This window comes from Mus musculus, chromosome 3, assembly GCF_000001635.26.
Source record: "Mus musculus strain C57BL/6J chromosome 3, GRCm38.p6 C57BL/6J".
NCBI classification, from domain to species: Eukaryota; Metazoa; Chordata; class Mammalia; order Rodentia; family Muridae; genus Mus; species Mus musculus.
The window spans coordinates 109075531-109091011 of record NC_000069.6 but is presented as its reverse complement, the minus strand read 5'-3'; the positions used below and the strand labels follow the sequence as shown (position 1 = coordinate 109091011).

General features: G+C 42.6%; 1 protein-coding gene across 1 annotated transcript in view; it reads right to left on the bottom strand.

Annotated features, from left to right (window-relative positions):
- The window catches only part of Slc25a54 (solute carrier family 25, member 54), a 36084-nt gene extending 25571 nt beyond the window's left edge, over positions 1–10513 (bottom strand). Inside the window, exons 1-2 of the mRNA NM_029054.1 lie at positions 10285–10513; positions 5153–5279 (exon numbers count right to left, since the gene is read on the bottom strand). Coding sequence (NP_083330.1) covers positions 5153–5279; positions 10285–10467 — 310 coding nt within the window. The 5' untranslated portion in view covers positions 10468–10513. The remainder of the gene's footprint in view (positions 1–5152; positions 5280–10284) is intronic.
- Between the last annotated feature and the right edge of the window lie 4968 nt (positions 10514–15481).

The following is a 15481-nucleotide window of genomic DNA, read 5'->3' as shown; positions in this document are numbered from 1 at the left end:
AGATGACTTTAGCTTGTGTCAACTTAACATATTACCCAGCACAACCTCTATACCAAATGTTATCTAGTTCAAAGATTGATTAACTCCCCCAAGGACTTGGCAATTTTGTATGAAAGTATATTTTATATTAGGAACTCCAGTAGTACAGTTAGCACTCGCTACTTCTATAAAGTATATGACATTGCACTAGATGTATGTTACCTGAAGGGCAGAATAAAAATGAAGTATTGTAAAGAACACAACTCAGCCCGTAACAAGTGCAGTATTCTCTTTCTCACCTTCAACTACCCTGGTCAAACTCTACACAAAGGGAATGACTATGACATGCGCAGTAACTGGGACTAAGAGGGCAACACAGAGCAGGCAGCTCAATCAAGGCAGGACCTTTGATGGGTTGCCAGGGCCTGAGCTCTGCACTGTGCATGGTAAGTAGTATTCCTAATGATAATTATACCTACTGCTATACAACTGGGTTACTCAAAGCAACGAAGCCAGTAGAAGGCAGGTGCTAATGCTTCTAGAATGATATTTCTGAAAGCCGAAGCTGAGCTACAATATTCCAGGCTGACTTGCCAAGACCTAGTATGATGCTAACACATCAGTTTGGGAATTTCTTTGTGATGTGAAACTTATTTGCCTCAGGAGCCTTTTTCTACTACCAAGGTGTAGTAACAGATATATTACTTAAGGTTCTATAGAGGAACAAAACTGATGCGATGGACATATATTACAAAAGGGATCTATTACATTGCTTTACAATATGGGCTTGTGGCAGGACCTTCCCCCTAGTGAATAAAGACTTCAGGGGACCAATCACCGGGCAAGGAGCAGGCAGGACTTCCAGGTTGGAGAGAGGAAGAGAGGAAGGAAGAGATAAGGCTTTTGGACTGAAGACAAGTAGAAGCCAAAATGTAACTAACAAGAGGTTTAGATGGTAGATCCACTAGGATTTGCCACCAGAGGGGTTATATTTAGTATAGCTTACAAATTTAGGATGCTAGTTACTGCACCCAGCAATTGAGTTACCTGTTGATTCTGAATTGTTTACATGGTGTTTTCCTTCATGGAGCAACTCAACTGGGTTCCAGAAAGAAAGGTACAGAGGTGTGGGTTTGCAAGAAGCACACCCCAAGAGGCCGTGGGAATTTGGAAGCATGGGGCTGGTGTGGCAGTGACCCACCAGTGGGAACTTTACAAGCTGGGTGGAGAGATTTCGGAGCTCAGGGTTAGAGAGTCTCCACGAGGTGAGAACAGCCTGCTGGTGCACTGCCGGTTTAGCGTGGTGGATTGCATTTTTAATATTTCATGACACATGGGCTGGGTAGACAGACAGGTTGTCTGTATGTAGGAGAAGCTGAAAACTTCAGAGATGCTTAGCCTATGAGGCTGAATAACTCATCAGCCCTGTCTTAGAGCCAAAGCCTTGCTGATTCCTGCAGCCACTGGTCTTCACTTCAGTTTTGAAGGCTGTCTTACTTTTCTGTTTCTATAATAAAACACATTGTCCATAGCAACTTACAAGAGAAAGTGCTTAATAATGCTTAGGCATTCAAAGGGTTAGAGTCCATGATGGTAGAGCAAAGGAACAGCTGAGAGCTCACATCTTGATCCACAAGTAAGAGGCAGAGAGCACACTGGGAATGAGGCTTCAAGTCTTTTGAAACCTCAAGCCCCTAACCACTAACACGCCTTCTCCAACCAGGTCACACCTCCAAATATTCCCAAACACTTTTACCAACTGGGGACCAAGCATTTACACATATGAACCTTATAGGGGCCATTTGTATTCAACCCACCACAAAGGCCAAAGAAGTTAGCTTCCAGTGTCAGCAAAGGATGGCAGTAGCAGTAGCAGTGACAAGAGTAGATGAATTCACAAGAAAAGAGTAAAAGTTGACAGGCAAAACCAGAACTTCTTTTACCTCAGACCTCTATTGAATTGGACATTGCCGAATAGTGCTGTCCACGCTAAGGGAGTGTCTCCCTACCCCCATCTGTCTCCTCACACACCAACCTACCCCACACACCACACACCCATTCCCCTACCCCACCCTCAGTTAATTTAATCCTTCCAAAAAGTACCCTCACAGACTTGCCCAGGGGCTTATCTTTTAGTAGACTACAATTTGATTCAAGTTGATGAGCAAGATTAATCATTACAGCAGGGATAATAGAAACATTATATGTAACATTGTATGTAGAGGAATTTTAATCCAGCAACACTGCTGCTCTGGCAAGAGATCACATCCAAAGATCATCTCTCTGTGTCAGCCAGCTGCTTCAAGCTCTGCCACCGTGAGTTCCCCCACCTGGGTGGGCCACTCCTTTGAACCCTGAATCACAATAAGCCTTTTATCCCTTCAGTTGCTTTGGTCTGTTCTTTTCTTTGATGGTTTCTTATATGCACATAATACACTTTAGTAACTTTAACACCTCATTATACCCTCTCTAATTCCCCATCTCCCAGTGAAACCTTTTTCTTCCCCAAAACTCCCCCTGCTATGTCCATGTCTTTTTACTCGGGGCTTTTTGTGAGGCTGAGTAGGAGGTTATTTTCTGGAGCATGGCAGCTTGTCAGGAATTACTTAAAACAGTGACACCTTCCCTTCACCACCATTAACTGCTCATAGTCCACCCCTAAAGGAGGGGTTGGGGGCCTCGTGATGAAAGGTTGGCAGGCTCAATCAAGTGCAGCTCTTGTGCAGGTAACCACAGGATGGTGAGTTCATGAGTGTAACAGTAAGGTCATTCTACACATCTCGCCATCCCCCAGCTTTTCTGTGCTTTCTACTCATCTCTTCCACAGTGTTCCCTTGAGTCCTGGAGCGGGTAATATAGAGGACCTACTAAGAGCTCAGCATTACACCCGCCCATGATAAGTCTGTATCAACCACTGCCCACTGCAATAAGAAGAAGCTGTGTCTTGCCTGACCAGTCTTTACTGTCGAGCTCAAAGGTCACAGCTGAGTTGGTTTTTCTCCCCAGAAGCCTGCAGCACACCTTCCTATACTACGAAAGCTAGCCAGGAGGAGGGATGTTCACAGGTCAGCACCAGCTTGCTTTCTCCATGTTCTGTGACCAAAGAGTGGGGTGTCCTCAGCAATACTCTTACCATCCATTTCTAGTAGACAAGAGCAATGGCAAGAGTTCGGATTTGGGGGTGGGTAGACTTCATAGACCCACTTTGCCAAAGAATTTCATCATGGCAATGAGAAAAGAAACTAAGAGTAGGATTCTTAGCAATTTTTATTTTCTTTCAGAAGTTTGTCTGCATTAACTAAATTTCCTGAAATAAATATATTTTCAAAATCATCAAAACTGTTATTTTTGAGAGGGAGGGAGGTGTGGAAAGGTGGGATGTCAGGCACATGTGCCACAGGACACTTGTGAAGGTCCGAGGATAACTTTCAAGAGTGGCTCTCTTCTTATACTGTTATGTTAGTTCCAGAAATCAACTAGGACTACATGGCTTGTGGGGAAGTACTTCCACCCACAAAACCATGCTGCTAGCCCACAAATGCTGCTTATTAAACTCACACACCAAATTTCCCATTTATTAAAAAGAAAAAGAAAAGGACTATCCAATACACAAAGCTTTAAATTCAGAGGATATAAGACTCTGCAAAACTGATTTTATTAAAAATATAAGGTATCAGGTATGGTGGTACATGCCTTTAATGCCAGCATTCAAGAAGCAAAGGCAGATGGATCTGTTTTAAGTTTGAGGCCAGACTGGTCTACATAGTGAGTTCCAGGCCAGCCAGGACTACAGAGTGAGACTCTGTCTCCAAAAGTAAATAATTAAAATTTAAAGGAGGGGCCACAGCAATGGTTCTCAACCTATGGGTCACAACCTCTTTGGGACTCAAATGACCCTTTCACAGGGGTCACCTAAGACCACTGAAAAACACAGACATTTACATTGTGATAAATAACAGTAGCAAAATTACAGCTATGAAGTAGCAGTGAAAATAATTTTGTGATTGGAGGTCACCACAACATGAGAAACTGTATTAAAGGGTTGCAGCATTAGGAAGGTTGAGAATCACTGGACTAGAGAGATGATTCAGTAGTTAAGAGTACTGGCTGCTCTTCCAAAGGACCCAGAATTCCTGCACCCTTGTGGCAGCTCATAACTGTCTATAAATCCAGTCCTGGGGAATCCAATGACCTCTTCTGGCTCCCATGAGCCCCTGCCACACATATGATGCACAGACATATAATTCAAGCAAAACAATCAATATACACACACACACACACACACACACACACACACACACACACACAAACACAAACACACACACACATACACAAGGCAGGCAGATCTCTGTGAGTTTGAGGCCATCTTGGTCTACATAGCAAGTTCCAGGCCATCCAGGGCTACAAAGTGCAATTTGCAACATTAAGAATTTCCTACAAAAGTGAAGGAAATCATCACACCAATCATATGCAAAGCCACTATATCATGCTAACCTTGGCACATTTCACTCGTAATTATGGTTTCCATAACTGTCCAGTACATAGGTTCTAGTCATTAAGGCAAGCCTAAGTCTCAAAGCAAACAAACAAACCATATATGTACATACACATATGATTTGGGGAAATTATAATACCTATTGCTGCCTAGCTTTTTGTCAACTTGACACAAGCCAGAGTCATCTGAGGGGAAAAAAAAAATAACCCTCAGTTACGAAAATGCCCCTACCATATATGCCTATAGATAAGCCTGTGGGACATTTTCTTGATTAATTATTGATGTGGAAGGGACAAGCCTACTGTAAACAGCACCATCCATGGACAGGCAGTCCTGGGGTATATAAGAAAGCAAACTGAAGAAGCCAGGAGCACAAGTCAGTAAATAGTGCTCTTCTATGGCATTTGCTTCAGTTCCTGCCCAGACGTCCTCAGTGATCGAATGTTACCTAGAAGTTTAATAAGAAATAAACTCTTTGCTCCCCAAGTTGCTTTTGGTTATGTTTTATCACAGCAATAGAAACCCAAGGATACCTTTTATATTATTCTCAGTAATTTAAAAATTATTGCTAGATAGTAAATTAGATCTGACAGTAGAAGCAAATGAAAGACAGAAAAGTCCTTGTCGGTGCTAGCACTTAGACCCCTTGAGCTAACTGTGGATGAAACATACACACACCATCATCATTTTTGTCCAGACTCTTGAAGGCCAATTTCATTTTCTTCTCATGGTCTTGAAGGTACTGCACAAATTCTTCAAAATCCAGTCCTGAATCAGCATTGGAATCTGCATCCATAAAAATCTCCTACAAGAGAAGAAACTCACTGCAACAGTCATATGTAGAGCCCCTATGTCATGTTAACATTAGTACATGTTAACATTAAGGCTTAAAGATGCTAAGATATGTAGCCTCTTCCATCAGAGACAAAAAAAAGTATGTCCACTAATGTGGTAAACATGAAATTCTAATATTCCCCAGATTAATGGTTTGGGACCTATCCTTATAAAGTAAGCATGTATGTTCAAGTCTCACTAAGTCCTTAAGCCTTTTTAACATAAAAAAAAACCACTATAGGTCTGGAAAGATAGCTCAGCAGTTAAGAACACTTGCTGTTCTTCTGGGGGACCTGGGTTCAGTTCCCAGCACCCACATTGCAGCTTTCAGCCACCTGTAACTCCAGTTTAGAGGGATCTAGCACCCTTTCTGGATTCCACGGGCACTAGACACAGCCCAGCTCACTTACATAAGTGAGGCAATACTTATACAGAGAAATAAATAAATCCTTCAAAAACATATATAAAAATATGTCATATATTCCAAGCCCAGCAGACTCTTACCTCATTGGCTATATGTTATTCATTTTTGTACCATCAAATCTAGCATAAAGTATGAAATAGAGAGGCCTTTAATAGACTAGATAACTCATACTTAGTATTTATTGAGTTTGAAAATAAATGTTAGGAACTGAAAACTAGATCACACTGCACAGCACAATTAAACACTGTACACACAATAGACTGCACACTATAGCCCACTCACTGCACACTGCATCTCACACACACCATGCACTGCACACTGCATCACATATATACCATGCACTGCACACTGCATAGCACTGCACACACCATAGACTGCACACTATATACCACTCACTGCACACTGCATAGCACTGCACACACCATAGACTGCACACTATATACCACTCACTGCACACTGCATAGCACTGCACACACCATAGACTGCACACTATATACCACTCACTGCACACTGCATAGCACTACACACACCATAGACTGCACACTATATACCACTCACTGCACACTGCATAGCACACACCACACACTGCACACTACATAGCACTGCATACACCACATACTGCACACTGCATAGCACACACCACACACTGCACACTACACATGACACACACCAGACTACACACTACACACCACTCACTGCACACTGCATAGCACACACCACACACTCTGCACTGCATATACCACATACTGCACAGTGCACACCGCACACTGCACATGGCACACACCATACACTGCATACACCATACATTGCATACTATATAACACACACTGTACAACGCAAACCACACACCACACACTACTGGAACAAAAAAAAACAAAAAGCTAAAGTCTCTAGTATGAAGCAAATAATAGACTACTAGAGATGATACATATGCCAAAGGCAGTATGTTAGGTGTAATAATGCAAGGAATTCAAGGTAGTCCCTTCTATCTGAAAGTAAGCTTTCAGACAATAAATGAGGTAAAAATGCTGAAAGATCAAATTCAACTAACTCACTTAGGATAAATTCTTACAAGTGGTTCACCCTCAACCCTCAGCCTGGCCAAATCTTTCTTTTTTTTTTTCTTTTTTAACTTTGTTATTCTTTTTTTTTAATTAGGTATTTATTTCATTTGCATTTCCAATGCTATCCCAAAAGTCCCACACCCACTCCCCCACCCACCCACTCCCACTTCTTGGCCCTGGTGTTCCCCCGTACTGAGGCATATAAAGTTTGCAAGACCAATGGGCCTCTCTTTCCACTGATGGCCGACTAGGACATCTTCTGATTCATATGCAGCTAGAGACACGAGCTCCGGGGGTACTGGTTAGTTCATAATGTTGTTCCACCTATAAGGTTGCAGATCCCTTTAGCTCCTTGGGTGCTTTCTCTAGCTCCTCCATTGGGGGCCCTGTGATCCATCTAATAGCTGACTGTGAGCACCCACTTCTGTGTTTGCTAGGCCCCAGCATAGTCTCCATAACTATAATTTTGCTACTGTTATGAACCTTATGTAAAGATCCAATATGCAAGATACTTTGCTACCCACAGATTGAGAATTAGCTCGACATAAATACCAGTTTATGCACGCAACCACAGGTCACACCTCAACAGTAATTATCCAGACAAGGAGATGCTCACTTCCATCCATTACAAAGAAACATAGAAACCATGGAGATATGATTTGCTGGACCCAGAAAGGCAAGGAGTAACTCCACCCATCCAAAGTGCCTGTCAAATGATCCAGGCCAGGGGAGCCCAATATACACATATTTTGGGAAAGCACAGTAACTCAATTTCCCTGACCTATTATATCAAACAAACACTAAGCCAAACTCCCAAATCTCTAGCTCTAATTTGACAAAGAGACAATACTCAACAGTACATTTCTAGGAAACATAGTCTCTGGTTTCACCTGTCCTAAGAAGTGACTAATCCTAGGAGAACAATCTAAGATTGTCCAACTGTCGTCAAATTTCTCTTCTGGAGAATACACACACACGTATATATTCTACGAGGCAATCAGACTAGAAGTCACTCTAGAAGCACTACCCAGCATATGAACAAAGTCAGCAGCCCAGCCAATTAGTAGAGACCCCGCAGCCATGCAAAAAGCTCTACTTACCAAATCATCCCTTGGCCATTCCAGAGTCAGAGCTAAACTAAATAGCAGGTGCATAACCACAACAAAATACAAAACTATACAAGCCAGATGAATGGACTCCCTCCTCAAGCACACAATACAAGGAATTAGGATTATGAAGAACTGGGGACCAGGAACTCATTGTACTTTCTAGTAGCAAGCAGAAAACCATACAGTGCCAATCTAGGGTCTCCATTCTGTTCCCCTCTGGGTTCTGTAATTCCCTTACTGTCGTGGGTCCAATTCTATTGAGCCAAAAGCTATCCAAGCATGCAAAATTATGCCGAACTGCATTATTACAGTGAGATGTAAGTTAATGCCTTGGTCAGATATTTAGGAATCACCAAGTAGAAGACTTCAACAGCTTTCAGGTTAAAGATCATATGGAGGATCCAATTGCTCATTGCTCGGACGTGATGTAACGTCCCTGAATAAGAGCACTTAGCTTAAGTTCAGATCACTGAGTGGGAAGAGCAACAGCCCAGCATGCTCTGACATGCAGTAGACTGCAGGCTTGAGAGTATTCCTGGCAGCAGGCTCTAGGGCTAATGTGCAGAAGACTAAGTGGTTAGAAGCTGACATCAGGATACTAAGATACTGAAACTGAAATTAGTCAGTTTGCAAGGCTTGGTGGAGGATATCTACTGCTTACTTGGTTTTAAGTTCCACAGACCAGGTTTTCCTGCTTCCTGGAAGCAGTACTTCCGATATATATGTATTTGAAGAATTTAATTCGATCCTTATCTCTTACCTTGCACAAAAGGCAGTTCCAAATGGATCAAACATCTCAATGTTAGATATAAAACTGAAATTTCTAGAAAAAAAAATTAGGGAGCGCACTTAAGGCTATAAGCTAGAGTCAGACTTTCTTAATAGAATCCCTCATGAAGGAAACTGAGCCAACATCTGATAAATAGGAATTCATGAAATTGAACTGCAAACTGTTAATAAAGAAGCAGCCTACAAGAAAGAAAGAAAGAAAGAAAGAAAGAAAGAAAGAAAGAAAGAAAGAAAGAAAGAAAGAAAGAAAGAAAGGAAGGAAGGAAGGAAGGAAGGAAGGAAGGAAGGAAGGAAGGAAGGAAGGAAGGAAGGAAGAAAACACCATCGCCAGTTATACATCTGATAGATTGGTATCTAGAATACATGAAGAACTCAAGAAACCAAACAAACCCTTTAAAAGTAGGCTAATGAACTGAACGTGGAGTTCTTAAAAGAAGGTATGCACATAGCTAGGAAATCATTTGTGTTAAACATCTTTATCTATCACGTAAATGGAAATCAAAGGACATTGAGATTTCACTGTACCCCAGTCAGAATGACTGTCATGAAGAAAGCAAGTAACAGTTGCTGGCAGCAGTGAGAGGAAAGAGAGCCCTCATTTGTTATTTGTAGGAGTGAAAACTAAAGCAACCAGGACAGAAATGAGTATCAGGGGAAGGGAGCCTCAAAAGGCTAGGAATAGATCTACCATGTGATGCTACTGACAGGTATATATCCACAAAGGACTTTATATCCTTATACCACAGAGATATTTGTTTGGCCATGTTCATTGTCTCTCTGTTCAAGATAATTATAAAGTGAAAACAGCCTTGATGTTCATCAACTGATGAATGGGAAAATGAGAATGTGGTACATATACACAACTGAATTTTATTCAGCCACAAAGAAGAATGAACTCATGAACTATGCAGGTAAATAGAACTTTAAAAAAAAAGTTACACTTTGTCAACCCAGACCAGAAAGATTATTCTCACACATGTGAATCAGAGCTGCAAATCTTTACATTCATGTGTTTAACTTGGAGGACCTATAGACCAGGGGCCATTGGAGTGGTGGCCATTGTAGAAAAGGGAGACACTACTAGTTTATGAAAGATGCTAGTAAAGTGTAAGTCTGTTGACTCGCCATAGATTTGTCTACTGTTAAGTGAGAAAGATGCCACCTCTGGGCTACTCATCTGCATAGAGTTTGCAGAAGATCTTGAGGCAAGTTTTCCCTAGGTTGAAAGCCTCTTGAGAAAAGCAAGTTTACTTTAGACAAAGGTTAACACAGTCCTGACCCTTATGGACAGGAAATGTTCAGAACCTCGGATTCTTCTTCAAAAGCCCAGGCAGTCTTGTCACTACAGAAAATGACTACTTTGAGTCATTATCTATAACTATATACCTATAACTATAACATAACTATAAATGTGTTAGCAACACATTTCACTGGGTTATGTTATTCTTCATGAAGAACCCCACAGAAAAAATTTCACACCTACTCCAAAAGCTCTGGAAATTTCTGGAAGTGACAGGTCGGCAAGTTGGCTCTGAGCTCTGTGCAACTTCTTTCCAACATTCTCAGGGCCACATTCTCTCAGTGGCTCACCTTCTCCGTGTCTTCGCTAAACGAGGAGTTCCAGTGTTTCAGCCCATCCCTGAGCTCCGTGATGTCCACCACACCATCTCCATTGTGGTCCAGGTCTTCAAAGAGGACCTCATAGGCCAGGCGGTTATAATCATTCTGGCAGGCCTCGGAGGGCAGCAGAAAGTCCTGCAGCCTGCGTAGCATCGTCCAGCAGGAGACCGTGGCCGCCACGACCCCTGAAGACCGTAGCACTTACACCCAGGGCCACGGGTCTACGCCTGGGGCGCGCCACACCCAACTGCCTGAGACACGAGCCCCTTGCCTGCGGAACCTTGAGAACTGGGAAAGCACTGCCAGGAGAGAACCTGGCACCGTGTGACATGCATGCGCCAGGCCTCTCTCACCGGAAGCTTGGTATGGGGGCACCTGAGACTATGACCCTCTAGACCTTAGAAGCATTCTCGGAAGAGTGTGTGAATACCAAGTCCTGTGAAGTGCAGCTAAGGGGAGCACATTTCTCAAGAAGTGCAGCTGGCCCTCCAGAATCTCCTTACATCATTTCCAAGAAGCTTCCCGGAGCCTCTCTCAAAGGTCCGTGGTGTAAAGGTGGGGTTCTCCTCCCCATCTTTTACACCTTAATACAACCCAGTGAAACAAGGTGGCAACTTTTTCAAAATTAGCATTATCTGCAGTGCCGCCCTGGGAATGATGGTGACTGAGTCAGGCCATGAGTGAAGTAAGTGGCTATGCCTCATGCTGAGGCCTGGAGGGCTGAGTAAATGAAACCTTTTCCCTTTAGTATCTAGTGCCCTAAGGCCGCCCCTAATCCAAGGAAGATCAGCAAGTAGGCATCTGGACCAAGAGCAGACACTACCTACCTGGTCTGAAGAAGGAAGAGAGGAACTTGTCCTTGCACCTGTCTCAACGTAGAGGTTTCCAACTGACCCATTTCCTCTTCCTTGTCTCTCACTTCTTAAAAGAATGCAGTCTCAGGGGCAGGCGTATCTCTGACTTCAGGACCAACCTTGTCTACAGAGCTGGTTCCAGGATGCCAGGGCTACACAGAGAAACCGTCGGGGGTTGGGGATCGCACGCATTACCACCACCACCTGCCTACTGAGCCTCCGGATATCACAAAACTCAATAAGTACTCTAAATGCTTTGATTTCTTGACCCAGGTTTTCCCTCCAAGCTGCTGGCCATGCTCTTCATCCTGAGACATCTCCTGCGTCTTCTGAGACACTATGAGCTTCTGCCTCTCCTCTTTCTCTCTCCTACACCCCCGGCTCCTTTGTGAGCCCAAGATATTCTAAACATGAGGCTTTGAAAATTTGCCATAGATACACTTAAGGGCAGAAAGATAGCTTAGTAAATATTGCAGTGAAGTTTTGTGCCCTCTGATCAGGTTCTTTGAAAGCTAACAGCAGAGTATAATAGCCCCAGTTGTTTTTAAAGCTTTATCTTTTTATATGTAAGTGTCTGTGTAAGTTTAGTGTGTGTGTGTGTGTGTGTGTGTGCGCGCGCGCGCCAGCACATGCCAGAAGATAGTGTGGAATCTTCCGGAATTGGAGTTACCAGAAGTTGTGAGCTTGAGAACAGACCTCTGATATCTGGAAGAGCAACAACAGCTCTTAATAACAGTTGATAGATTTTCCAACCCCTGACACTTGGGGGAGGGGGAAGTGTGTGACACATGTTTTTAAATGAATTATTTTTTCTTGTTCAAGCCTAAATCTTATGTCATGAAGCTCATTCATTTCTTAAAATAGCACTGCTTTACATGTGTTTTCTTATGTTATTTATACGTGTTTTACCATATGTCTTTTCTCAGTGCTAAAATATAATATAAATAACTAACATTGAATCAGCTCTCATAGACAGTCAACATCTAATATACTCTAGAGTGAAATGCATCCTAAGTGCTATAATAAATATGTAGTCAAATATCATAAAATATGTATTTGTATTATTTCATTGGATAAATTCATAAGTCAACAATAAAACAAAGCTACTAAAACGACTTTCAAAAATGTAAGTGCTGGGCATTTATAATTATTAAAGACCATTTTTCTTTAAAAGATAATTGTAAGACATAAACAGCATATTGTGTAATTTATAACATGTCAGAACTAAATGTATGGCAATAATAAAAAAGTTGTAAAGGAAAATATATGCTAAAAACTCTTTGCATTATATGTAAAGTATTATCTGTTTTCAATATGTGTGTGTGTGTGTGTGTGTGTGTGTGTGTGTGTGTGTGTGTGTGTGTATCAGTGTGATGGCTGACTTTTAATCCCAGAAATCAAAAGTCTGAGGCAGGAACGTGAGTTCAAGGATGGCCTGGGCTACATAATGAAATTCTAAGATTTGATCAAAACAGAGAGGGGCCAGGGAAAGAGGTGGAAGAGGAAAAGGAGAAGAAAATAGGAAACTTCAATAACAATATCAACCAATTAAGATTTCCTGAACACTACATACAACAATAGCAGAATATCTATTTTTTCCTTTCAGTTGCACATGTGAAATAACAGCCTAAAAACTCGTGGAAACTGAACAACTCTCTACTGAGTGAAAACTTTGTTAAGAAGAAATAAATTAAGGACTTTCTAGAATTCAATGAAAATGAATACACAACATACCCAAACTTATGGGACTCAGTGACAGCAATACTAAGAAGAACGTTCATAGCACTAAGTGCTTACATTTAGAAAGAGAGAGACACAGAGACAGAGAGCAACTTTAAAAATATATATATATCCCCCCTGGATATCAATCCGCTTTGCCACATCAAGTTGCAGTAGGACTAGGTGCATCTTCTTCTGTTGAGGATAGTCAAGGCAACCCAGTTAGGGGAAAGGGACTCAAAAGCAACAGAGTCAGAGACATCCCCTGTTCCTGCTGCTTGGAGTCCCACATGAAGACCAAGCTGCACATCTGTTACGTATGTGTAAGAGGCCTAGGTCAGTCCCATGCATGCTCTCTGACTGGTAGTTCAGTCTCAGCCCCCATAGGCTGAGGTTAGTTGATTCTGTAGGTTTTCCTGTGGTGTCCTTGACCTCTCTGGCTCCTTCCATCCTTCCTCTCCCTCTTCCACAAGATTCCCCGAGCTCCATCTATTGTTTGGCTGTGGGCCTCTGCTTCTGTTTCCATCAGCTGATGGGTGAAGCATCTCAAATGATAGTTATGCTAGGCTCCTGTCTGCAAGCATAGCAGAATAACATGTGGTGGATTCTCTCCTGCCATGGGCCTCAAGTTGGGCCAGTCATTGGTTGGCCATTGCCTCAATTTCTGCTCCATCTTTATCCTGACACATCTTGTAATCAGGACAATTGTGGGTAGGTTTGTGTCCCCATCCCTTCCTTGGAAGTCTTGCCTGGTTACAAGGCTGTTTCAAGTTCTATATCCCCTATTGTTAGGAGTAGTCTTAGCTAGGGTCATCCTCATAGACTCCTGGGAATTTCTACTGTACTAGGTTTCTAGCTCAGCCCAGAGATGCCCCCCACACTGATTCCAGTTCTCTCTCCCTCATCCTCCCCACACTTGATCCCTCCTGTTCCCCTTCTCATCCACTCTCTCTATCCACCTACTTTCCTCCCTCTATACACCCATTATGTCTATTTTATTTCCCCTTCTCAGTGAGATTCAAGTAATTCACAAAACATAACTTATGGTTTAGTATTAATAAGAAATCTAATGTGACCCAAATTAACATAGTCAAAACTTATTTTCCTATAGACTCCTGAGTAGGCTTATGTATAAGTAAGTTAATGTGGCTTGATAATAAAGAAAACCATTGCAAATGCTGAGATGAATAGTTTATCCCTAAACACAAAGGTTTGGTCCTGGCCTTAGAGTTAATTGGAGGTAAGATTACACATACAAATATCCATCAGCCAGGGTCAAATACCTTAAGATTTTATAGACACTTTAAGGAGAGGGTATCAACCACATTCAAAAGAGCTTAAGACACCTTGCCTAGCCACACCCTCATGGGACTTATCAATGATAAGTGTAAAGCAATAAGCAAGAGCCTCCCTTGGGCTCTCATTGTTCCTTAGTGTCTGCGTGTAAAAGAATGCAAATAAATCCATATCTTTCATTCTGTACAAAACTCAAGTCCATGTGGATCAATACCTTAATGTAAAACAGGATACATGAAATCTGATGGAACAGAAAGTAGAGAATGGCCATGAATGCATTGGCCAAGGAGACGACTTCCTGAACAGAACACGAATAGTTCAAGCACTAAGATTAACAATTAATAAACGAGACTTCATGAAACTGAAAAGCTTCTGTAAGGCAAAAGATGATAATGATGATGATAATAAAAGCCACAAACAAAACAAAAATTACGATTCTGCACAGGCCACAGACATCCATCCGGCCACTTTCCCGGCCAGAGGAAAGGGGTCTGCCCGGACCAGGAGCGCTTTGCCTGAGCATCGGCAGCAGACATCTTGGTTCCGGGACCCCGCCAAGTGTATTCTGCACAGGTGAGAGTACGGAATACAGAAGCTAAAAGCTTCTGGGACAGGCGGGAGCCACAGAGCTTCTAAGGCAGCCCCCTTTTCTGGCCCCAGACAGCTGGCCACTTTCCTGGCCAGAGGATAGGGGTCTGCCTGGCCCAGGAGCACTTGGCCTGAGCATCTGTTGCAGACATCTTGGTTCCAGGACTCCTCCGAGAGGATTCTGCACAGGTGAGAAGCTAACAGCTTCTGGTACAGGCCAAAGCAACTCAGCTTCGGGACAGGTCCTGTTTTGGGCCTTCGTCTTCGGCCAGGAGGGAGGTCCTAAGGCCAGATATCTGTGCACCTTTCCTGTAAGAGGAGAGCTTGCCTGCAGAGAGTGCTCTGACCACTGAAACTCAGAGGAGAGAGCTAGTCTCCAAGGTGTGCTGATAGAGGCTAACAGAAGGAACAACCTCTAACCAGAGACAACTATAACAACTAGCTCCAGAGATTACCAGATGGTGAAAGGCAAACGTAAAAATCCTACTAACAGAAATCAAGACCACTCAACATCATCACAACGCAGCACTTCCACCCCACCTAGTCCTGGGCACCCCAACACAACCGAAAAGCTAGACCTGGATTTAAAAGCATATCTCATGATGATGGTAGAGGACATCAAGAAGGATTTTAATAACTCACTTAAAGAAATACAGGAGAACACTGCTAAAGAGTTACAAGTCCTTAAAGAAAAACAGGAAAACACAACC